Source organism: Hypanus sabinus, chromosome 2 (genome assembly GCF_030144855.1).
Source record: "Hypanus sabinus isolate sHypSab1 chromosome 2, sHypSab1.hap1, whole genome shotgun sequence".
Classification (NCBI taxonomy): domain Eukaryota; kingdom Metazoa; phylum Chordata; class Chondrichthyes; order Myliobatiformes; family Dasyatidae; genus Hypanus; species Hypanus sabinus.
In genome coordinates this window covers 164,915,290-164,939,615 of record NC_082707.1, presented here as the reverse complement: position 1 = coordinate 164,939,615, position 24,326 = coordinate 164,915,290, and the positions used below count along the sequence as shown (strand labels likewise).

Here is a 24,326-nt window from a genome sequence, read left to right as displayed (position 1 = left end):
GGACGCCCTCAAACGACAGTACCTGCGGCCGGTGAACACCGTCTACGCAAGACATCGCTTAGCTACCCGGCAACAGCGGCCTGGCGAATCGTGCGCTGAGTTTCTCCGAGCACTACAGACGCTCGTCCGAGCTTGCGACTGCAAGACGCTCACGGCAGAACAGCATGCGGAGCTGCTGGTGCGAGACGCCTTTGTGACGGGACTGAGGTCAGTGTACATGCGCCAGCGGCTGCTGGAGAACTCGGATCTTACCTTAAGCTCGGCGATAGAGAAGGCCAACGCTCTAGAAGCTGCGCGGCATAACGCCGACGCTGTCCAGTCGCGCGATTCCCCGCCGGTTTCGTGGACGCCTCAGACCCCGCCACCGCCGGCTCCCGGGAGCGAATTCGCCAACGCCGCCGCCAGTCGCGATTCCACGAGCACCCCGACCCTGACCACAGCTGTGGCCCGTAAGAAACTCGTGCTTTGTTATTTCTGTGGCCAAAAGAAACATCCTCGACAACGCTGTCCAGCGCGAGAAGCGACCTGCTCCAGCTGCGGAAAGCGGGGCCACTTCGCCAAGGTCTGTAAGTCTCAACCTCGAGCGGAGTGCAGCGCTGCGGGTGAAACGTGGGGGCCGCCATCTTGCATGCCGGGATGTGGGCGGCCATCTTTGTCGACGTCAGCACGCCCCGCCCCCGATCCTCGGATGCTGACCGGGTACCCCGGATGTGAGCGGCCATCTTTGTCGGCGTCAGCATGCCCCGCCCCCGACCCTCCGATGCTGACCGGGTACCCCGACGATCCAACTCTGGCCACTGTGACCCTCGACCAAAGCGCCCCGCACCAGCTTGCAAGATCCATGATGGACATCCAGGTGGAGGGGCATTGGACTGGATGCCTGTTTGACACGGGCAGCACTGGGAGTTTTATTCACCCGGACACAGTGCAACGCTGCGGACTTGCAACGCGGCCGGTCAGTCGGAGGTTCCATTTGGCCTCTGGGTCGCAGTCCGCAGACATCCGGGCGGGTTGTGTAGCGACTTTGGTGGTGCAAGGCACAGTATATCGGGACTTTGAACTGCTGGTCATGCCTAATCTGTGTGCACCTGTGCTATTGGGGCTGGACTTCCAGAGCCATCTCGAAAGTGTGACTATGGTATACGACAGGCCCCTCCCACCACTCACTGTCAAGAATCCTCAGTTTTGTGGGACTTCTTCACATACCCCGCTACTGACCACACACACACACGGACACACACATCCCATCCAGAACCAGGCCAACAGCTGCGCTACCGACACTTGCAGCCTCTCCACTCTCAAGATCCCTCCCCCACCGCTGTTCGCCAACCTGACCCCCGACTGTAAACCTGTGGCAACCAAAAGCAGGAGGTACAGCGCGGGGGACCGGGCCTTCATTCGGTCGGAGGTGCAGCGGCTGCTCAGGGAGGGGATCATTGAGCCGAGCACAAGCCCTTGGAGGGCCCAGGTGGTTGTTGTTCGGACTGGGCAGAAAAATAGGATGGTGGTGGACTATAGTCAAACCATCAATAGGTTTACGCAGCTTGACGCATACCCCCTACCCCGCATCGCGGATATGGTCAACCAGATTGCTCAGTATAAGGTGTACTCGACAATAGATCTGAAATCCGCTTATCACCAGCTCCCCATCTGCCCAGAGGACCGCCCCTACACCGCCTTCGAGGCGGGCGGCCGGCTCTATCACTTCCTGCGCGTCCCTTTCGGTGTCACGAATGGTGTCTCTGTCTTCCAGAGGGAAATGGACCGGATGGTGGACCAGTACCAACTGCAGGCCACATTTCCCTATCTGGATAACATCACCATCTGTGGTCATGACAGGCCAGATCACGACGCCAACCTCCAACGGTTTCTCCAAGTGGCCGCAGCTCTGAACCTTACTTATAACAGGGACAAGTGTGTTTTTGGTACCACCCGCCTTGCTATACTTGGGTATGTCGTGGAAAACGGGGTTATTGGGCCTGATCCCGAACGTATGCGCCCCCTGTTAGAGCTCCCTCTTCCCACCACTCTTAAGGCCCTCAGACGGTGCCTGGGGTTTTTTTCCTATTACGCCCAATGGGTCCCCCATTACGCAGACAAGGCTCGCCCCCTGGTCAAGTCTACCTCGTTTCCCCTCTCTGCTGAGGCCTGCGCGGCCTTCAACTGCATTAAAGCGGACATTGCCAAAGCTACGATGCATGCAGTGGACGAGACCGCTCCCTTCCAAGTGGAGTGTGATGCCTCCGATTTCGCTCTGGCTGCTACCCTTAATCAGGAAGGCAGACCAGTAGCATTCTTTTCTCGCACCCTCCAAGGCTCTGAAATTCGGCACTCCGCGGTGGAGAAAGAAGCCCAGGCCATAGTGGAGGCTGTTAGGCACTGGAGGCACTATCTTGCTGGCAAAAGATTCACTGTGCTGACCGACCAGCGCTCGGTTGCGTTCCTGTTCAGCAACCAACAGCGGGGCAAGATCAAAAATGATAAGATTTTGCGGTGGAGGATAGAACTCTCCACCTACACCTATGATATCCTGTACCGGCCTGGCAGACTCAATGAGCCCCCTGATGCCCTATCCCGGGGAACATGTGCTAGCACACAGCTCGACCAGCTGTACGCCCTTCATGCACAACTTTGCCATCCGGGGGTCACCCGATTTTACCATTTTGTGAAAGCTCGGAACCTGCCGTACTCCCTGGAGGACATCAGGACGATGACCAGGGACTGCCAAATTTGTGCCGAGTGCAAACCGCACTTCTACTGTCCTGACACGGCACAACTTGTCAAGGCCACCCGCCCTTTTGAACGCCTGAGTGTTGACTTTCACTCCACTGACCGCAATGTCTATTTTCTCAGTGTTATTGACGAGTTCTCACGGTTCCCCTTTGCCATCCCCTGCCCCGACACCACTGCCACGTCCGTCATAAAAGCCCTGCGCCAGCTCTTCACTCTGTTCGGGTATCCCTGCTATATCCACAGTGATAGAGGGTCCTCCTTTATGAGTGAAGAGCTGCGCCAGTACTTGCTAGCTAGGGGCATTGCTACCAGTCGGACCACGAGTTATAATCCCCGGGGTAATGGCCAGGTAGAGCGGGAGAATGCCACAGTGTGGAAGGCCACACTTTTAGCCCTCAAGTCCAAAGGGTTGCCGGTCTCTCGATGGCAGGAGGTCCTCCCTGAGGCACTGCACTCTATCCGCTCTCTGTTATGTACGTCCACCAATGCCACCCCTCACGAACGCCTATTCTCTTTTCCCAGAAAGTCTGTCACTGGGACCACCCTACCAGTTTGGCTGACGTCCCCGGGGCCAGTGCTGCTCCGGAAACATGTGAGGAGCAATAAATACTCCCCGCTGGTGGAGAGGGTTCACCTTCTCCATGCGAACCCCCAGTATGCTTACGTGGTCTTACCTGATGGGCGGGAGGACACGGTCTCCATCCGCGACCTGGCACCCGCAGGTGCAGCAGACCACTACCCTGAAGGCTCTCCGGTAACTGTGAACCCTGCACCAGAGGTGACACCGTACTCACCAGGCCCTACACAGACTCCTCACGACACTTGTATACCGGGCGTTTCGTACGCATTTATACCAGGCGCCTCGCACATGCATGAGGGATCACCGGCGCCTAGTGGGCAAGAACACGTGCAACCCCCGTCCCCTGTGCAATCGCCAATGTTGCCGGCACCTATGCGGTCACAGCCGGTGCTACGTAGATCGCAGCGACAGATTCGACCGCCTGATCGGCTTGACTTGTAAGAACCTTCGCTACATGAGGACTTTTTCAAACGAAGGGGGGGTGAATGTGGTGAACTATGTGCCTGTCGGGACACGCCCCTGCTGACTGCTCCTGTGGCTCCTCCCACAGGCCCCTGTATAAAGGAGACCTGCGGCCTGAAGATCGGCCTCAGTCTCCAGGACCTTGTATGATAGACACTCACTCCTGGTTCCTTCTTCCAGTCAATAAAAGCCGATATCTCGCCTACGTCTCAGAGTGAGTTATTGATGGTGCATCAGTTCATGTATAATTTTTTTTTTGTAAAATTTCATTGATTTTTTTCCCCTGTAAATGCCAGCAAGAAAATTAATCTCAAGGTAGTATATAATGTTATATAATAATTTGCACTTTGAACTTTTCTTCCATGTATAATTTAAGATCGCAGTCTATCAAATTGGAGAAGAATAAGGTGTGAGTTTTTGCTCCACTTTAACTGCTTCCCTGCCAGGTCTCTGCTTGGTGGGGAGCGAATTAAAATAGACCATTTGAAAATGAATAATTAATCAGCACTTCCTTTTCATGTTTGAACTTGAACATCTGTCTGCCACTGGAGCCTCATGAATCTCAGGCTATTAACTTAGGGAGAGAAGAGGAAAGGGAAAACTAACAAACAAAGATTAAGAGTTAGAGAAATTTCTGAATCTAGAACACTTTTCTCATTGTACTTAACTGTAAAGAAGAGAGTGCATTAAGAAAATTCAATCGGGGAGGATAACATAACTATAATAGAAGCTGCCAGATCATTTTTATCCATTAATTTAAATGAACTATAATTGAGAAAGGCCCCAATACAGTTGTGCAATTCTCCTGGCCCCGATCAGCCTGTAAGCATGAATTGTGTCAAGGGATGTTTTATTTTCAATTGCAAGAGGAAAGAAATCATTCCAGTAAAGTCTGTGAAATGGATGTTAGGGAATTATGATCTTTGATTTTCAGAGAGCAGGGAGTAAATTCTCTTTTGATCATTAAAGTGCATAGCTTTTATGCCTAGTAAAGTGGCTCTTTCTTGTTTTCTTCTTGGGATGAAAGATGTGGAAAGTCAACTACCCCAGTCACAGAAATATAGGCTCCAAAAACACAACAGGAAGGTCAAAGCTTTTGTGTATGGCTTCTGACATAAAGTCCGTTCCTTACTGTGACGGTCTTCCCCTCCCCTGGCATGAAATTATATGCAATTTTTGTTTAATCAAAAGCTGCTTTTCCAACCCTCTCTATCGCAAAGGCTTTCACCTCTATATAATAACGTTTGTCTTTGCAACTCCATCAGCTCATCTACTATTAAAACCTGATTCGGGTGTCAGTAAATTACAAACTTGACTCATCCCATGTTTTGTCAGCCAGCGTCACATCCCCCATACTTCATTACTGGAAGCTCATCCATGGGTTTGGCAAACACCGGCTCCTTCCTTGGTGGCTGTTCTGGAACGTCTCTGAGCTCTTAAGCATCAGAACTCTCTTCTAAAACTCACCATCCTTCCATATTTCTGAAAGCCTACCCCTTTAATTAAGCACTTGATTATCTGTCCTCCTATTTACAAGTTTGGTGCACTAGCTACATTTGTCTGATACGAAGCAAGCTATGGTATTTTCCTGCCATAAGAGCAGCTCACAAACACACATTATTGTTAGTCATGCAGTCTTATTTCCTCTACTACTCACAGTTCACAGTTTAAGATTTTGACACTTTCCCAGAGGAAGATTCCACGGGCTCTATTAGCTCCCCAAATGCCCGTTATTGATCCACAGGGCTCCATGGCAAGCAATGCAGGTCCCTCGACTAGGAGGGTGAAGTGTGAGCTTGCTGGTGGTGGTGGTGGCTTTTGCAGTACAGGCTGATACGGTCCTTATTTAGCAGTACCTGGGTGTTGATTTGAAATGGGAGACCTGACTGACTTGTAGAGTGAGGAAAAGTGGTGCGGAGACTGTGAATTGTACATTAAAAGCAGGTAATCCAAGGCAAATCACTTCCCTGACCCAGGTGATGTCTTTGCTCTACAGTCAAATTTTAAAGAATCAGTTATCATTGGTAATAACATTAGGACAAATCTTGTTATTAAGAAAATTTACAACAATAATCATTATGCATTTTATTTTACTTTAATTATTATATGACTCAATTTTCTGACCTGCTGTGCCCAGACAGTAATTGGATCTAATATGTGAAAATGAGATACTGTAATTAAATGGTGAAGCTGGCTTATTACTATCTGTGATTGTATATTGCATCCCATATTAATCCAAATTTCCATCTTACCTTCTAATAATAAGCAACATACACTCACTAAAACATTAAACATAATAGCAGTGCTAAATTGGAGAAAGCGACCAAGATTAGAATGCACTTTTCTCACAGACTATTTCAGTGTGTCTGACAATGCAATGAATGCTACAAGTATATTTCTATGTCTATATTTCTGCTTTTCTGTTGATTTTTAAAGTCAGGTTTCTGAGCAGTCGGGAACCCATGGACCCTACGTCACTAGTTCGCTCTCTTTTTGAACTATTTATTTATTTTTCATTGTAATTCTTTTTTTTTGTGTATCGCACTGTACGGTGGACACCAAGCAACACGTTTCAGGAGATACGGGGGTGATGATAAATCCGATTCTAATCCAGGTTTTTCCTATTGATCACCTTTGTTAGGGTCCAGAAGGCTGACGTATTGAGAAGTCTTTTTCCTTTAATCCCGAGAGAAATGTTAAAATGGATATTTTTAGACAGAATTACATAAGACCATAAGACATAGAAGCAGAATTAGGCCACTTGGACAATTAAGTCTGCTCCACCATTCCATCATGGCTGATTAATTATATTCCTCAACCCCATTCTCCTGCCATCTCCCCGTAACTTTTGATGCCCTTACTAATCAAGAACCTATCAACCTCCGCTTTAAATAGACCCAGTGACTTGGCCTCCACAGCTGTCAGTGGCAATAAATTCCACAAATGCACCACTCTCTGGCTAAAGAAATTCCTCCTCATCTTTGTTATAGAGAGGCGTCCTTTTATTCTGAGTTTGTGCCCTCTGGTCCTAGACTCCACCACTATAAGAAACAGTCCCACTACATCCACTCTGTCTAGGCCTTTCAGTATTCAATCGGTTTCAAATGAGAGGCCCCCCACCCCCCATTCTTCTCAAGTCCAGCAAGTACAGGCCCAGAGCCATGAACTCATAACTAATGAAAACTATTGGCCTGAAACACTGATTCTGAAACAATCTACAAACTACTGCCTGTGTTGCTGAGGATTTCTGGCATTTTCTGTTTTCATTTGAGCTTTTCTGCATCTGTGATATTTTGTATTCAGCTCAGAATAAATTAGAGCACTGAATATGGAAATCAACTGTATAATGGCAAGGAAGATGGATGCAATTAGTGGTGGTGGAATGGAATTTGGGGCAGGGCCCATCAGAGATGGCTCCAGTCCCATTGCTAATCTGGAGCTTTTATAACTGTGTGAACAATGTAGTTATTATTAATGATCAATTATTAATTACAATATATGTGACATTTTAGTCTTTGAACTGACTGATCACCTCAATCAAATAAAAGGCATTTGGAATGCTGGACTGTTCTAACCTGGTGTACTAGAAATTAGCCTTGGGATAATTTTATGTCACTGCAGCAAATTTGATAGCATATCATCTCGATTAATTCTGACATCTCACCATCGTGGCACAGACATTGCTTATCCCACCATAAGGTGCTGTCCTGGCTGTTTAAAAGCCTATCAAAGAAAACGGCATAAAGCTGCTTTTCTGAGAACATTTATTGTAATCAAGACAGATTTGGCAATATGAATTCAATCTTCTCTGCTACTCTACCCTCTGCACAATGCTTGAGGCAGTAGAGTTGCAGTTAAACTGAATAAAATAAAGTAACTAAGTCTACATTTATCAGTCCATGAATAAATGTAACTTTAGTGAAAAAACAAAAGAAAATTACATTGGTAAAAACACAAAATGCTGGCAGAACTCAGCAGGCCAGACAGCATCTATGGGAGGAGGTAGTGACAACGTTTCGGGCCAAAATCCTTCATCAGGAGTGAAAAAATTACATTGGTGCTGGCTTAGAAATGAATACATCTTGGTCAATGTACAATCACCATTTCCTTAGCACGTGTTGCTAAGTAGCAGTTTTGTTTAGTCGATGATACACCGCTTTAGCTCTCAAAGCAGCTCACTTGAAAACTGGAAATAAATGTGTGCTTCTCCCAAATGCAGCATTTCTCTGTTGAAATGCTTGTTATCCAGAACATTTTCAACTTTGCATTAAAATTGGGAATAGCATTGTACTACTTAGTAATGTTTATTTAACATGATGGACAAATAATGAATGCTTTTAGAATAGTTGACAAGCCAAGTCAAATAATTTTTATAATGCAGAGGCAGAATCATGTCCCAGCAGTCCGAGGGCAGAAGGAGGTAGAATCTTTTTCTTCTGGCTAATGAAGAATTCATGATAATCTGTGTGACGTGAGTGAAAGGTGGAAGGAATCAGAAGCGGTAATCATGTAATGTGAATGTGTTGCTTCCTCGGTGACACTGGAAAATGGGAGGGGAGGAAGAGAGACCAAGGACAGCTGCCAGCTCACTACCAAAGTAATGGAGAAATTTTAATTTGCATCACGATTAACCGAAAGCTGCTCATTGAAGATATTGACAAGGAGGAGCCTTGGACAAGAGAGGCACGGGACAAATCACGCCTGGGCTTTTGTTTCTTGAGTAAGCACGGATTAGGTTGGATTAGTGTTTAGCTCTCTAGTGAGAATTATAAAGGTGCCAGAGAGAGGCTGAATTGCTCATCCTCTATGAGTTAATGCAACTTTTGGATACATGGGGGATCAGATGGAGAGGGAAATTTGAAGCTGAGTAGAAAATTAGCAACTAATAATAAACTTAAGCAGGAAGAAAAGCCTGAACATGTTTTAAAAAAAAATCCTACCAAGAAGAAGAGAATGTACAATATGATATTCAAGCTTCTCCTGATGAGCTATCTGATGAGGTATTTATGTATCTTGATGACTTGCGCTCGGCATCACTGCAGTGTCTTTGTTGCGCTCAGCGGTTTATCAGAAGTCACCGTGTAATCATGTGGAAACCTCAATGATTGCTGCTGGACCTAACTGTCCCTACGCATCCCAGATAATGGAATGTCAAAGCAAAATGGATGGGAAAGTTGCTATTTATTGGCTTCATGTGCTGGTTATAAACCCTAACTAGATGATGGATTGGAGGGAACTGTAAGTAAATTTAAGCATCTTTTCCTGTATTGATTTACAACAGTTGACTTTGGACACCTTCATTATACTGCTTATCAATCATATTTTGTAGATGTTTCATTAAGAAGTTTTAAAAGAATAAATGAATTTCAGGATTATTTGAGTGTGTATAAGATATGACTTTTACTAGCTCCCTTATGATTGTGGAAAATTCCATGTTTTAAAAATGTTATTTAAAGCCTTTCACTAAGTAGCTATTGTAATTTTGATCTTTTTTCTACAATCGATTTTGAATTTTTGCCATTTTTTGGTGTTAGAAGTGGATTTTCTTCAAATGCAGACAAACTAAACAGAAAATCCAGTGTGGATTTCGCCTGGGTCTAAGCAACATTTTAGGAATGGATTTGACTGTCCAATTGATTAAAATATATTTACACCAAAAACCTGCTACCACTGCTAATTGAGAAAAGAAATATATTCTTCATGAAATACAAAGAAGCTGAGCTACGTTAAAAATATTTCTTTAGAAAAGGCTGAGGTGAACGGGCATGTGTCTTTTTAAAAATTGGATTTCCATGTCATTTGTGCTTTCTGCTGTAAGTGTGTTTCATGGAAACTTGCCGTAGCAGCAGGTTAAAGCTTTGTCTGCCCAGATGAATAGTAGATGTGCATATGTAGCTTTTACATCCTGCTTCCTTTCACAGTCTTTCCCAAGGGAAATGCTATACTAGACTTTATTGAAGTAATAATTATTTCATCAGGTCTTGTGCATCTCTTGTCTGTATTTGGAGTGGAACCTCCAGAGGCCACAGTTGTCATTTATTTCCAGGAATGTATAATTTGCACAATTTGAAGGAGAGGCATCAGCAACTTACCTCATTCTTTTTGAAAGTTGAAATAAATTGTGGTCATAACAACCCGCTGTTACTCCAATAAATGCTATGTAGGGAGAGTGAGCTTTTAAATCCACTTTACTGTCAGTGCTGAAAAAGTATTGAATGTATGATTAGTGATGACTTGACAAAATTAATTTTTCATCTGAGACCTGAAAGTGCATTAGCGCTTTCATGTTTTGTTTCACTGAACTATACTGCTTTAACGAGCCACAATGGTTCCAAATTATTTATGGACTGCTGTGTTTGCCTGCTGTTTACACCTCTTGAGTAAACCAGAATTATGCCTGAAAGTGTAATTAATGGGATGCTGCAAAAGTGACCATTACTATACATTTTCCAATGTACTATAGGAATGTGAATCCTCTGAAATGCTAATAATTTGTTAGATCACCATGAACTGTATGTAGCCGGGCAGCCCATCTGGCCTTGTAGTGACAGGAGGCTGATTTCAACTTTTATAGTGTTGCTGAGATTTCAGCTGCTTTGGACTCAGCTGTTGAACCCATTCACCAAGTTATAGTTTAATTGAAACTATGCTAGAGAGAAATTAACGGAATATTACCTTGGCTGTATTTCTGCTGGAGTCTGCCTATATTAGTCTCTTGATAGAACATTCCTATGGAATTTGATTAGAATTAAGTGAGTTGATTTGGGAAACAGCAAACGATGACATTGAACATCTGTTTTGTGGAACCAGACTGCATTTGGCTAAAAGTAACCCTGCTGTTTTTTCTCTACCCCCTCCCTACATTTCACAGAGCAGCACAGAAGCTGAATCTCTCTTCAAAGCAAAAGAAAAACCATCCACCCATCCAGCACTCACGTGAGCTTTCAAACTGCAGAACAAATTTCAGTGGTATTTTGCAAGTGTCCCCTCCCCCAGCACCGCCATGCCTTTTGAGGGCTGTGTGTAAAGTCAAGGACAACCCAGGCATCGGAAAGGTATGAATAAACTATTCCCAGTGCCTTTGATCTCTATCACTGCTGAAATCTGTGTGAATGATAAATACATGAAATGAAATGAATTGATAGCAAGGTGATTTTTTTTAAAATGTTGTTTTTCTCCTAAATGTAACATTCAGTAGCTATAGTCTAGATGAAATTATGCTACTTACCTCACTTACTCTAATTTCTAAATACAATTTAATATTCAAAGATCTTCTGGCTCTAAGCTGACTTTAGCAGAAGTTATAATCCTTCCATGGTAAAGTTGATAAGATGAATAAGTTGGTAAAATGATAAGTGAATTGTCACATGTACTGAGGCACAGGTACTTGTTATTCATTGTAGCAGTTCATTGCAGAAGGGTAAGATAGAACAATAACAGAATGTGGAATAAAATATTGCAGTGACATTTAAAGTGCAGTGCAGCTAGACAATATGGTACACTATCATATCATGATAGATTGTGAGGTCAAGTCCTCCTTATAATTGTGGGATAGAAGCTGCCCTTCAGTCTTCTGGTACATGCTTTGAGGCTTTTGTAGCTTTGGTCCAGCAGGAGGTGGGGTAGAAAGAGTATCTAGGGTGGGATCTTCGATAACGTTGACTGCTTTATTGAGGCAGTGAGAAGTATAAATCGAGCCCATGAAGGGCAGGTTGCAGGGTCCAAAGCTTTTTACAGTTTCTTTTTGTCACGGGCAGAGTAGCTCACATAAAAAGCTGTAGTACATCTAAATAGGATGCTTTCCATGATGCAGCATTAAACATTGGTGAGGGTGAAAGGGGACATGCCAAATTTCTTTACCATCTTTAGCGAGCAGAGGCACTGCAGGGCGTTCTTAGGCCATGGCATCTGAATGGTCAGACCAGGACAGGCTACTGGTGATGTTCACTCTGAAAGTCAAAGTAAATTTATTATCAAAGTACCTATATGTCACCATATATAACCCGAGTTTTGTTTTCTTGTGGGTATAGATAGTAAGTCCAAGATACACAACAGAATTAATGAAAGACTTCACCCAACAGGACGGACAGACAATCATTACAAATACCAATGAGAAATAATAATAATAATACTAAAAATAAATAAAAGAAGCAAGAATTATCAAGAACAAGAGATGAAGAATCCTTGAAAGTGAATCCCTAGGCTATGGGAGCAGTTCAGTGATGGGATGAGTGAAGTTCAAGAGCCTGATGGTTGAGGGTTAATAACTGTTCCTGAACATGGTGCTGTAGGTCTTAAGGCTCCTGCACCACCTTCCTGACGGCAGCAGAGAGAAGGAAGCATGGCTTGGGTGGTGAGGGTCTTTGATGATGAAGGCTGCTTTCCTGCATCAGTGTTCCATGTAGATGTGCTCAATAGTGGGCAGGGCTTTAGCCATGATTGACTGGGCCAAATCCACTAGTTTTTGCAGAATTTTCCATTTAAGGGCATCGGTCTTTCCATAGCAGGCCAATTTGCAACCAGCCAATATATTCTCCACCACACATCTATAAAAGTTTGTCAAAGTTTTAGATGTGATGCCAAATCTTCACAAACTCCTAGGGATGTAAAGTGTTGCCATGCTTTCTTTGTAATTTCACTTACATGCTAGACTCAGGACAGATCCTGTGAAATAATGATACCGAGGAATTTAAAGTTGGAACCCTCTCACCTCTGATCCCTCGATGAGGACTGGCTCACGGACCTCCAGTTTCCTCCTCTTGAGGTCAATAACCAGATCTTTTGTCTTGCTGACATTCAGTGAGAGGTTAGGGCAACTCACACAAAATGCTGAAGGAACTCAGCAGGCCAGGCAGCATCTATGGAAAAAAAAGTACAGTTGGCATCTCAGCCCCAATCATCAACTGTATTTTTTTCTATAGATGCTGCCTGGCCTGCTGAGTTCTGCCAGCATTTTGTGTGTGTTGCTTGGATTTGCAGCATCTGCAGGTTTTCTCTTGTTTTTGTTGAGCAAGAGTTTGTTGTTGCGGCAGTGCTCAGCCAGATTTTCACTCTCCCTCCTAAATGCTGATTCATCACCACCCTTTGACCTACAGCAATGGCGTTGTCAGCAAGCTTGAATATTGCATTGGCACTGTGCCTAGCCTTGCGGTCATGTGTGTAGCAAGTAGAGCAGGGGCTATGCACTCAGCCTTGTGGTGCGTCTATGCTGACGGAGATGTTACCAATCCGAACTGACTGGTGTCTGTCTACTTGTGAGGAAATCAAGGATCCAATTTCACTAGGAAGTATTGAAGCAAAGATCTTGAAGCTTATTGATTAGTTTTCAGAGGATGATAGTGTTAAATGCTGAGCAGTAGTCAATTAGGAGCATCTTGTTGTATGCATCTTTGCTGTCTAGATGTCCTAGGTTGAGTGACGAGCCATTGAAATGTCATCTGCTGGGCACACTGGTTGAATGGTTAGTATGCTATTATGGATTTATTGAGAATGCCTGCAAGAAAATTAATCTTGAGGTTGTATATGGTGACATATATGTTCTTTGATAATAAATTTGCTTTGAACTTTGAACCTGTTGTGCCGGTAGGCAAATTGGAGTGGATTCAAGTTGCTTCCCAGGGAGGAGCTGATGTGTTTCATTACCAACTTTCAAAGCACTTCATCACAGGGGATGTAAGTACAACAGGATGATAGCAATTGAGGTAGGTTACCACATTCTTCTTAGGCACCAGTAGAATTGAAGCCTGCTTGAAGCAGGTGGTACCTTTAACTGCTAAAGTGAGAGGTTAAAGATGTCAGTGAACACTCCAACCAGATGATCAGCACAGGTCTTTAATAGTCAACCTGGTACATCATCTGGGCCGAATGCTTTCTGTGAGCATTTGCAAGGATTCTCTTACGTTGGTCTCAAAAACTGAAATCACAGCGTTATTGGGGGCTGTGGGAGTTCATGAAGGTTCCTCCATGTTTTGACAGTCAAAATGAGCTTAGAAGACATTGAGCTCATCTGGGAGCAAAGCCTTGTCTCTTGGTTTCACTGTGTATGAGGTAATAGCATTCAAACCCTGCCACAGCTGTTGAGCAGTTACTCAAGTCTGATCTGCAATTGCCACTTTGACTGTGAGATGGCTTTACAGAGATCGTACCTGGACCTCTAGTATCTTACTGGATTACCAGTCCTGAATGGCCCTACGCCGATCTCATGGTTCATCCAGGGCTTCTGGTTGGGGAAGACCTTGAATGATTTTGTGGGGACACACTCACCCATGACTCTTTTAATAACATCCGTGACAACCATGGTGTATTTATTCAGACCCTCTGATGAGTCCTTGTACGTGGCTTAATCCACCGACTTGAAGAAATCCTGCAGCCTCTCCTCTGCCTGTCATGGCCACTTCTATGTTATTGCTCAGCCTGTATCCAAGTAGGAGAAGGACAGTCAAGTGATCAGATTTCCTGAAATGCAGTCTAGGCATGGAATGGTAGCCATTCCTAATTGTAGTAGATTAGTGGTTGAGTGTATTGTGACCCCTGGCACTGCAGGTTATATGCCGATGATAACTGGGCAGAGATTTCTTCAAAGCAGCCTAATTGAAGGCCCCAACAATGATTTGAAATGCAGTGGGATGGCAGCATTCAATATCTCAGGTGCCTGGTAGTATGTAAACTAGAAAATTAAAGCTCTCAATACTCTTGATCTGAGTGTCATTGTTGTAAACTGCAGTGCGTGCCGCCCCCTTTTCCTGAAGTCAACGACCAGCCTTTTTGTTTTACTGACATTGAGGATTCTGTGTCTCTAGGCCAGGGGTAGGCAAACTTTTTGACTTGTGGGCCACAAAGGGTTCTAAAATTTGACAGTGGGGCCGGACCAGGAGCAGATGGACGGAGTGTTTTGGTAATACACCTCATAAGAGAAAATAAAATATCATGGGATAAGTAGAAAACATTTGCTTTAATTTCAATTGATAATGAACAAATGCATTACAACAAAATATCTGTCTTTGAAGTCCCATGGTATTTAGCTATTTATTGAAATGACTTTTAAAACACTGAAAATTAAATGAATAAAATACAGCTTTTTTTAATAGTAACAGTTATTATTTTAAAGCACTGAAAATTCTGTTATCCTTCAAGATATTATCATCATCACTCTCCTCCTGACTGTCTTTATTTCAAAAACGGTAGGAGATGCAGGTCTACTTGTCCTGCTCCTTCTTATTCAATTGTCCCCTGTGCCAAAACTCAACAACGACCAGCACAAAGACAGAACAGTGACAGCGCGCCAGTATGCGGAGCGCGTTTTTTGATCTGGAGCGCATTTTTTATTTTGAGAATGTACGTGCACCTGCGCATTATTCATGTCCATCACTTAACAGAAATGACATGTAACATGTAAGGCTTATTGAGAAAAATATTTTCAAATGCATTTTTTACATAACACAACGAAGAAACTTATTTTTAATTTCAGTGGGAACAGTGTTGTTGGTCTCCCTTTTTAGCCAGCGCATCAAAGTCTGGATTTAGTTTTGTTGTGGCGATTCTCAGGATGGATCTGAGGTGTTGGTCAGTTAACTTGGATCTGTGGCTGGCTTTGTTGATGTTCATGACGCTGAACGCCTGTTCACACAAATAGGTCGAGCCGAACAAAGAGTAAAGCACAAATGTGGAGTAATACGCTGCACCTCAACAAAGGTCAATGTGTAGCGGTGTGCTACATGCAGCGCTAAAATTACGACACGGAGTCGGTAACTGCAGTCGAAGAAAAAAAACTTTATTCGAAATCCCCAGCCTCACTTTTAAGCCTCCCTCAACCTGCCACCCGTGGCGCAGAGGCTCCAAAGCTCTGTGCTCGCAAATCCCCGCAGGCTATCTCCCTTAGCCAGAACACTGGCTAATTGTGAGCCAGTTCGGATGTGCCAGGAAATGGGTCGCCAAAAATGTATACAGAGTGCGTCGTCTATTGGGAAAACGCCAGAATTGCGGGGGAAAAAAAATGTTAACAAGGTTTATTAATATAATTTCATCAAGTTCTGCGGGCCGGATTAAAAAGCTTAACGGGCCGCATATGGCCCGCGGGCTATAGTTTGCCCATGCCTGCTCTAGGCCCTCAAGCTCCTTTCTGTACTCTGAGCCATCGTTATTTGAGATATGGTCCGCTGTGGTGGTATCACCTGCAAACCTGATGGGGTTGGAACAGAATGTTAGAACAGGAAAAGAGTCGGGGTCTGAGGATGCAGCCTTGTGGGGCACCATCGTGGCAGAGATGTTGTTTCCTATCCCTACTGTTTGTGGTCTGGTGGTCAGTAAGTGATGGATTCACTTGCAAAGGAAGGTATTGCGGTCTCAGGTCTTGAAATTTGAAGATTCTTTGCTTGGAATTATGGTATTGAAGGCGAATAAATAATAGTCTAAATGATGGAATCACTCTTGTTTATTTCATTCTAGTCCTCAAGTTTCTATGTCTTCATTTCAGACATTGTAGATGTTGCAAGACCAGCGTTTATTGCACCTCTCTAACTACCCTTGAGTCGGTGATGGTAAGCTGTCTTATGAATCACCACTGTCTTACTAATCAGGGTATTCCTCCTGTTGGGAAGGAACAACGGAGGAAGAGAAATGTATTTCTAAGTCGAGTGTTGTGTGTATAATGTAAGAATGCAGTTGATAGTGTTCCTTCAAATTTACCTAATGCTTGAAAATTAGAAAGGTGCAGATGCTGGAAATTTGAAATGAAAACAAAAAAAAAAATGCTGGATAGAGTGCAGCCATGGAAAGAGAAATAGCTTTAACCTTTCAGATCAGAGACCATCAGAATTGGGACTGAGGGAAAACAAGATTGTTTAGAGTTGGAAGGAAGGTGTGGTGGGGATGGATAGGAGCAATCTCTGGCAGAATGTGTCCTGGGTTCCTGTGGGACAGCCGTTGATGAAGTTATGAAGTTGTTAGGTTAATGGGGAAATTTAGAGAACACAAACAAAGTAGCATTAAAACGAGCTGCAGGAAATACCTTAATGTGTCAGGCTATGGTAGTGGAGAGGGAAGAACAGCATGTTACTGGATGACCTGGTGCAGAACTCTTCAGCTCTGTTACAAACAGAGAAAGCGAATTACTTGAGCAATACACAAGATGCTGGAGGTTTTTCCAGAAGCGGTTGAATTTGATAAAGGAATCTGGAAAACTGTAACATGCCTGGATGGAAGATGAGGTCATGCTGAGTCTCATTATAGTAGTTGCTACTAGGGCCATGGACAAATTACACAGATAAAATTTAATGCAAAGGAAGTGACAGAAATACATGAAGAAATGTATATGAACATGGAGGTACTCAAATGATTCATGATGAACCAGAAAGTCTCCAAAGGCTCTTTCAGGACTTATTGCTAAACATGGTAAACTAAATCTGCATGTCAACAAAGCCCATGGCATGCTTAACTGTACAATGTATGCATTTGAAATAAATCAGAAGAAATTGTTACCTAATTGTATGGCCACACATTGAATATTTAATCCAGCTCTGATACCCGGGAGTAAAGAGATACATTTAAATTCAGGAGGCAGTGTGGAGCTAAAGGTTAGCGTATTATTTTCGAAGTTCCTGAATGAGGATGGGCAGGAGAAAGATTTTCATTCTAGAAACTGAGTTATGATACGGTGGTATAATGATTAAATTTCTGGAGGACCATCAAAGGCCCAAACTTTGGTCCAGAGTTATGAGCTTTAATTCTACCACAGCAGCTGAGTAATTAAGAAACTAATTCAATCTTGGAATAAAGCTAGTATTTATAATGGTGTCCATGAAACTGTTGGATTGCTGAACCCCCCCCCCCCCACCTCCATCTAATGCACTAATGTCCCTTAGGGAAGGAAATCTGCCGTTCTTACCTTGAATGAGCAAGGTGCAATTCCTGACGAACAAAGCAAAGCTCTTGTCTTCCATCTCTGCTCAAGACAATTGGAGTTGGACATAAATGCTGGCACTGCATGTACAAATTACATGAAATCTATATTAAAGCTTTTTTTCGGGGAGACTGTACTTCTAGGATTGATAAAATGAAGATGTGGAAAGGACAAATCCAGAATATTGTATGTAAATAAATTGCAGGGGTTGTACAGACCCACATATATTCAGGCTAGAAAGTAAATCTCAACAGGTAGCTGTAATTTTTTTCCTTGAGTCATCAGTGTTTTAGGCATGGAATGGGTGCTAGCAATACTGTGTGGAGCAATGACTCTGGAATTAGTTATGGAGCAGAGTGGTGGGTTTTTTCCGAACGGTTAAGGTCAGTAGCATTTCTCATTCTAAGCCATATAATGATTCTGTGAACCCCTGCTAGTACAGAGGGCTAATTGTATTTACTTTAAAAAATAATTTAGTTTTCTTTTCACTTATGCGACTTGTGGATTATGTTTTTAATTGGAATATAGTCCCCTGGTAATATAGGCAATTGGGAAATGCATGAATGACTGTGTTATCAAGTACTATTGCCCCCTCTCCATATACCAGTGAGACAATTGTTGCAGATGGTTTCCTGTGTGCATTACTACATGGAGAGTACCTGTATTGTACAGCATTTATATAATGATGCACCATCAATAACTCACTCTGAGACATAAGGCGATATATCGGCTTTTATTGACTGCAAGAAGGAACAAACAGTGATTGACAACCATACTACATCCTGGAGACTGAGAGGCCGGGCTCAAGCCTCAATCGCCTTTATACCGGGGTCTGTGGGAGGAGCCACAGGAGCAGTCAGCAGGGGGCGTGTCCAGACAGGTATATGTAGTTCACCACATATAAACAGCTGTGTGATAGATTTAAGATCAAATGCATTGATTCTACAACAGTCTTGTAATCAAATAACTTCAAACTACTGCATGAAGTATCCATGGTTCCCTGTTCTTGACTTTTGACTTGGTTTAATGGTGCTCTTTGCAGTGAATGCTGAAAGTCAATTTTCACCTTAACTCTAAGAGTGCCATCTTGAAATTCATACCAAGAGTGTAAGATTTTGCATAATGTGTTTGCATTATAGGCTTTCTGCAAAAGTTGCCCTTTTAGAACTTCTTGGAACTACTAATTGAATGCAAAAGAAAATATTCATTTTAAAATGGCCATAATATTATCAGAATGATCCGTAGTTTTTATAGGAGCGTAACACTATACTGCGCCAGTAACTTGAGTTAAATTCTACTGCTGTCTGTAAGGAGCTTGTATGTTCTCCCTGTGACCCCGTGGGTTTCCTCCATCCTTCCAAAAATGCATGGGTTAATAGATTAGTTGGTCACACAGATGTAATTGGGGTGGGTATGTGATTACTGAGCCAGAAGGGCCTGCTACCATCTCTAAATAATATAAATAAGTATATTTTGGGTAAGGTTTATACAGAAAAATACTTACAGTGAAACCTCAATTATCAGTGCAATGCATTCCCAAATAAGAGGAGATGCTTGTGATTCAAGTCTGCTGAGTATTTCCACACTAATCAGTTTTTCACAGCAAGATTTCCCAGTGTAGGAGCAGTTGATATCAGCTGATCTACAGGCTCATGTCTTCCATGTTGTCACCCCACAAATATATGTCTGTGAAAGTTGCTTAACCATCCACTCCTATTTATTGATTTTCCGCATTAGGAAAGTGTGAACAGCAGATTGCGCATTTGCTTACACTCCTGCCTCAAAGGTAAAAGATACTTAAACTCTAAAATATGGACACATAAATTATGCATTTGATGAGATCCTGAAATTGTCTATATCCCTTTCTGTAGTAATGAGGCAAATGATTGTAGCACAAATTTAAAAAGAAAAGCTAGTTTTCCTGATGTCCTGATGTTATGCCTTTAATTAAAATAAAATGTAATTTGTTTCTTTTTGTGTAATTTTTTCTGTGCTCAAAATACTTCAAATTTATAAATGGGATTATAGTTTTACAAAAAGGCATATCTCTATTATTTCTAGGGCAAGCTTCCAATTTGATGATCATTGTAGAGGTTAACAACTGTTACAGAATCTGACCACCTACAATCCAAAGCCAGTTCTGTATTTTAATCAAACACTATGGTGATATTTGAATCAAATAATCTTTCATTAGTTGTCCAACTGATGGAATTTTTGGAGGAAGAGGGTATTTTTTGACAGGCAGCTGAATTCATGCCTAACAAGTAACCACTTTAGTCTTTGTTCCTGGGCAAAGTAGAAAAATATCTATTTTCTTACTATTTGTTTTGTGTGGAAGCCTGTCCATTCGTTTTTAGCAGATCAAGTGAACCCATGTTGACTGATTGCTCTCCTTGTATGTAATTGATATTTTCAGGTTAGAAATTGCATCTGATTGAGAGTCATATGGAAATCTTGTGACTGTATTTTGGAGTATTCAAAGAATAAAATCAGATTGGTAAATAATTGATAGTCAAAATTGTCATCCAAAATATTAAGCAGGCTTGTTTTTCACTTGGGAATTCTGCTCACAAAGAAAGACTAGTACTGTCTGAGTTTCTCTGTGAAATATTCCATATTTTGCTTGATGATTAACTTAGTCCTGTGTCTCATGTTTACTTTCACTCTCATTTATTATTATCTCGCTTTCCTTAAACTGTTTACTCTCGCCCAGTACAAAGTGAAAGCATGGACTGGGCTCTGCACAGGCTCATTGCATACACACAGCCTGAGGTAGATATGAAAGCAACCGTTTAAAATGCAACAATTGAAAATGTCACTTTTTCTCCCTAGTTTCCTATTAATAGAGCTCTTGGAGGCTTATAAAGAAAGTACAGGTTGCTTCAGAAATACTGATCAACCTTTTCTCCCCCTTCCCATTCAGACTACATCAAGGCAAACACAAACACCAGAAGTTCTGCAGATGCTGGATGCACAAAATGCTGGAGGGACTCAGCAGGCCAGGCAGCATCTATGGAAATGACTAAACAGTCAATGTTTTGGCTTGAAATGTCGACTGTTTACTCTTTTTCATAGATGTTGCCTGGCCTGCTGAGTTCCTCCAGCATTTTGTGTGTGTTACATCAATGGAATCTTGACTGGCATTGATTCGTTCTTTGGGTTTTATTTCCTTGTTATTGGATGGAGAAGGCACTTTGTAAGAGCTCTATATCCTCTTGAAAAATCTTGTCACAAGAACTTGAGAGTCAAGGAAACCCTGATCTCAGTGGAGAGAGGTATATAAAATTATGAAGGGTATAGATGGGATAAATACAAGGACTTTTTTCTGCAGGTTGGGTGGGACTGTAACTGGAGGTCATGAGCTAAAGGTGAAAAGCGAATAGTTTAAGGGACACACACAAAATGCTGGTGGAATGAGCAGGCCAGGCAGCACCTATAGGGGGAAGCGCTGTCGACGTTTTGGGCCAAGACACTTCATTAGAACTAACTGAAAGGAAAGATAGTAAGAGATTTGAAAGTAGGAGGGGGAGGGGAAAATGCGAAATGATAGGAGAAGACCGGAGGGGGTGGTGTGAAGCTGAGAGCCAGACAGGTGATTGGCAAAAGGGATACAGAGCTAGAGAAGAGAAAGGATCATGGGATGGGAGGCCTATGGAGAAAGAAAGGGCCTATATACTGATACCTACTATAAGCCTACAGACTCTCACAGCTACCTGGACTATTCCTCTTCCCACCCTGTCTCTTGCAAAAATGCCATCCCTTTCTCACAATTCCTCCGTCTCCGCCGCATCTGCTCTCAGGATGAGGCTTTTCATTTCAGGATGAAGGAGATGTCTTCGTTTTTTAAACAAAGGGGCTTCCCTTCTTCCACCATCAACTCTGCTCTCAAACGCATCTCTCCCATTTCCCATACATCTGCCCTCACCCCATCCGCCCACCACCCCACTCGGGATAGGGTTCCCCTTGTCCTCACCTATCACCCCATCAGCCTCTGGATCCAACGTATAATTCTCCGTAACTTCCGCCACCTCCAACAGGATCCCACTACCAAGCACATTTTTCCCTCCCCCCCTGCTTTCCGCAGTGATCACTCCCTACGCGACTCCCTCGTCCATTCATCCCCCCATCCCTTCCCACCGATCTCCCTCCTGGCACTTACCCTTGCAAGCGGAACAAGTGCTACACCTGCCCATACACTTCCACCCTCACCACCATTCAGGGCCCCAGACAGTCTTTCCAGGTGAGGCGACACTTCACCTGTGAGTCGGCTGGTGTGGTATACTGCATCCGGTGCTCCTGGTGTGGCCTTTTATATATTGGTGAGACCTGATGCAGACTGGGAGAATGTTTCACTGAACACCTACGCTCTGTCCGCCAGAGAAAGCAGGATCTCCCAGTGGCCAGACATGTTAATTCCACGTCCCATTCCCATTCTGATATGTCTATCCATGGCTGCCTCTACTGTCAAGATGAAGCCACACTTAGGTTGGAGGAACAACACCTTATATACCGGCTGGGTAGCCTCCAACCTGATGACATGAACATTGACTTCTCTAACTTCCATTAATGCCCCTCCCCCCTTCTTACCCCATTCCTGATATATTTAATTTTTTTTTGTTTTTTCCCCCTCCCTTTTTTTCCTTTCTCTCTCTGCCCATCACCCTGCCTGTTCTCCATTTCCCTCTGGTGCTCCCCTCCCCCTTTCTTTCTCCCTAGGCCTCCCATCCCATGATCCTTTCCCTTCTCTAGCTCTGTATCCCTTTTGCCAATCACCAGTTTGGCTCTCAGCTTCACCTCACCCCCTCCAGTCTTGTCCTATCATTTTGCATTTCCCCCTCCCCCTCCTATTTTCAAATCTCTTACTATCTTTCCTTTCAGTTAGTTCTGACGAAGGGTCTCGGCCTGAAACGTCAACAGCACTTCTCCCTATAGATGCTGCCTGGCCTGCTGCGTTCCACCAGCATTTTGTGTAGTTGCTTGAATTTCCAGCATCTGCAGATTTCCTCGTGTTTGTAGTTTAAGGGGAACATGAGGGGAAACTTCTTCATACATAGGGCCGTGAGAGTGTGGAATGACCTGCCAGCACAAGTAGTGCATGCAAGCTCAATTTCAATGTTTAAGAGTGTTATGTCCGCAGCCCCCTCCTTTGTAAGAATCGCAAGAGCCCTAGTTGAGGGGGGGGTCAGTAGACCCAGGAAATGGGAGAGAGAGACGTGCCGAATACCTCGTTCCACTGCGATGCAAAATAATGCGACATTGACCATTGTCTCCTGGAGACCACGTTTGTGGATTGGGGACTATGCTACGTGCAAGCCCTCGGACAAAGTGGGCTGGTTGAGAGAGAGATTGCATCATCCCAATCTGATTGATGTCTGAGGCCCCGTGAGGAAGTATAAAAGAGGGTCTGGGGGAACACCCCCTTCAGACGCACCAGAAGAAACGCTAACGATCCAGTAGTAGCGGGAAGCCATTTGAAGGCAGTCAAGTGCGTTCGATTCCGTTTGCTGGAATCGGTGACTGGAACCACAGAAACTAGCTTTTAGCTAACAACGGGGAAGCCCGCTCCCCTGATTCAACGGATTCGCTTCATAAAAGACCCGGGCAAGTTTCTTTTCTCACCAATCTCTCTCTCTCCAACAAGTGGAAACCCAGCGGTCCCCCCCCGCCCCCCCCAAAAGGCTGAGGCCTGCCGGAACTGAGTGACTTTTATATTTCCATCGGACAATATATTATCCCCTAGACAAACGATCGAGCTGTTTCTTATTGATAGTTATTATTAGACCCGCGCTTTTAGATTGAGTAGTGACGACGTATATTATCTGAATGTTTGTATTAATCTTATTTTTGTGCCCCTTCATAAATAAAGCCTTTTAAAAATAGTACCATCAGACTTCAACGGACCTCTCTATCTTTGCTGGTAAGTGATCCAGTTACGGGATTTCGTAACAAGAGGAACTTGGATAGGTATGGTACATGGAAAGTAAGGGTATGGAGGGCTATTGTCTCGCTGCATGTTCTTTAGAGTAGGCAGTTTGGCACAGAATAAATGGTCCAAAGGCCATCTATGACTCTGTGACTCCCAGGCTTATCACAGGACAACATCACACACCTTACTGATGAAATGCATTTGTAGGCTTGGATTTTCCAAGACTGTTATGAAAGAACTATGTGGAATGCTGAGGGAAGATCTTTGGCCATGTTCCCAAACTTGGACTGCTCTCTCCTCTGAGGTCAAGGGTGCTTTGACTTTCAAATTCTGGTAACAAGATTTTTCAAGAGGAAGTACAATATTTATTGCCCCTTCCTAACAGTTCATGAGCCGATGGTTGCCAGCCATATTTTTGAACCAGTCCAGTCTTTCATATGTAGGTACTCCATGATGCTGTTGTGCAGGGAGATCGAGGATTTAGACCCAGTGATAGTGAAGGGAGTGCAGATCAAGATGCTGAGGGGAGACTTCACTGAGGAGCATAACATAATGTGAGGACTAGGTAAGGCAAATGAGGGCCTATTATTCTTACCTGTCACAGAAGACAACAGCTAGAGAGCATTTTTGATATGTGGGTGCCGATGGTAAGTTTGAAATTCATTATGCATCTCCATTTGCCCTGGAGAAGATGGTGGTTATCTGCTTTCTTGAACCACTGTAGTGTT

The 24,326-nt window shown here is 43.7% G+C and overlaps 1 protein-coding gene across 4 annotated transcripts in view; it reads left to right on the top strand.

The window, feature by feature from the left end:
- Positions 1-24,326, top strand: part of kif26ab (kinesin family member 26Ab) — a 194,160-nt gene that overhangs the window by 123,442 nt on the left and 46,392 nt on the right. For all 4 annotated transcript variants that reach the window (XM_059958457.1, XM_059958451.1, XM_059958470.1 and 1 more), the window contains exon 5: positions 10,647-10,830. In XM_059958457.1, coding sequence (XP_059814440.1) covers positions 10,647-10,830 — 184 coding nt within the window. The remainder of the gene's footprint in view (positions 1-10,646; positions 10,831-24,326) is intronic.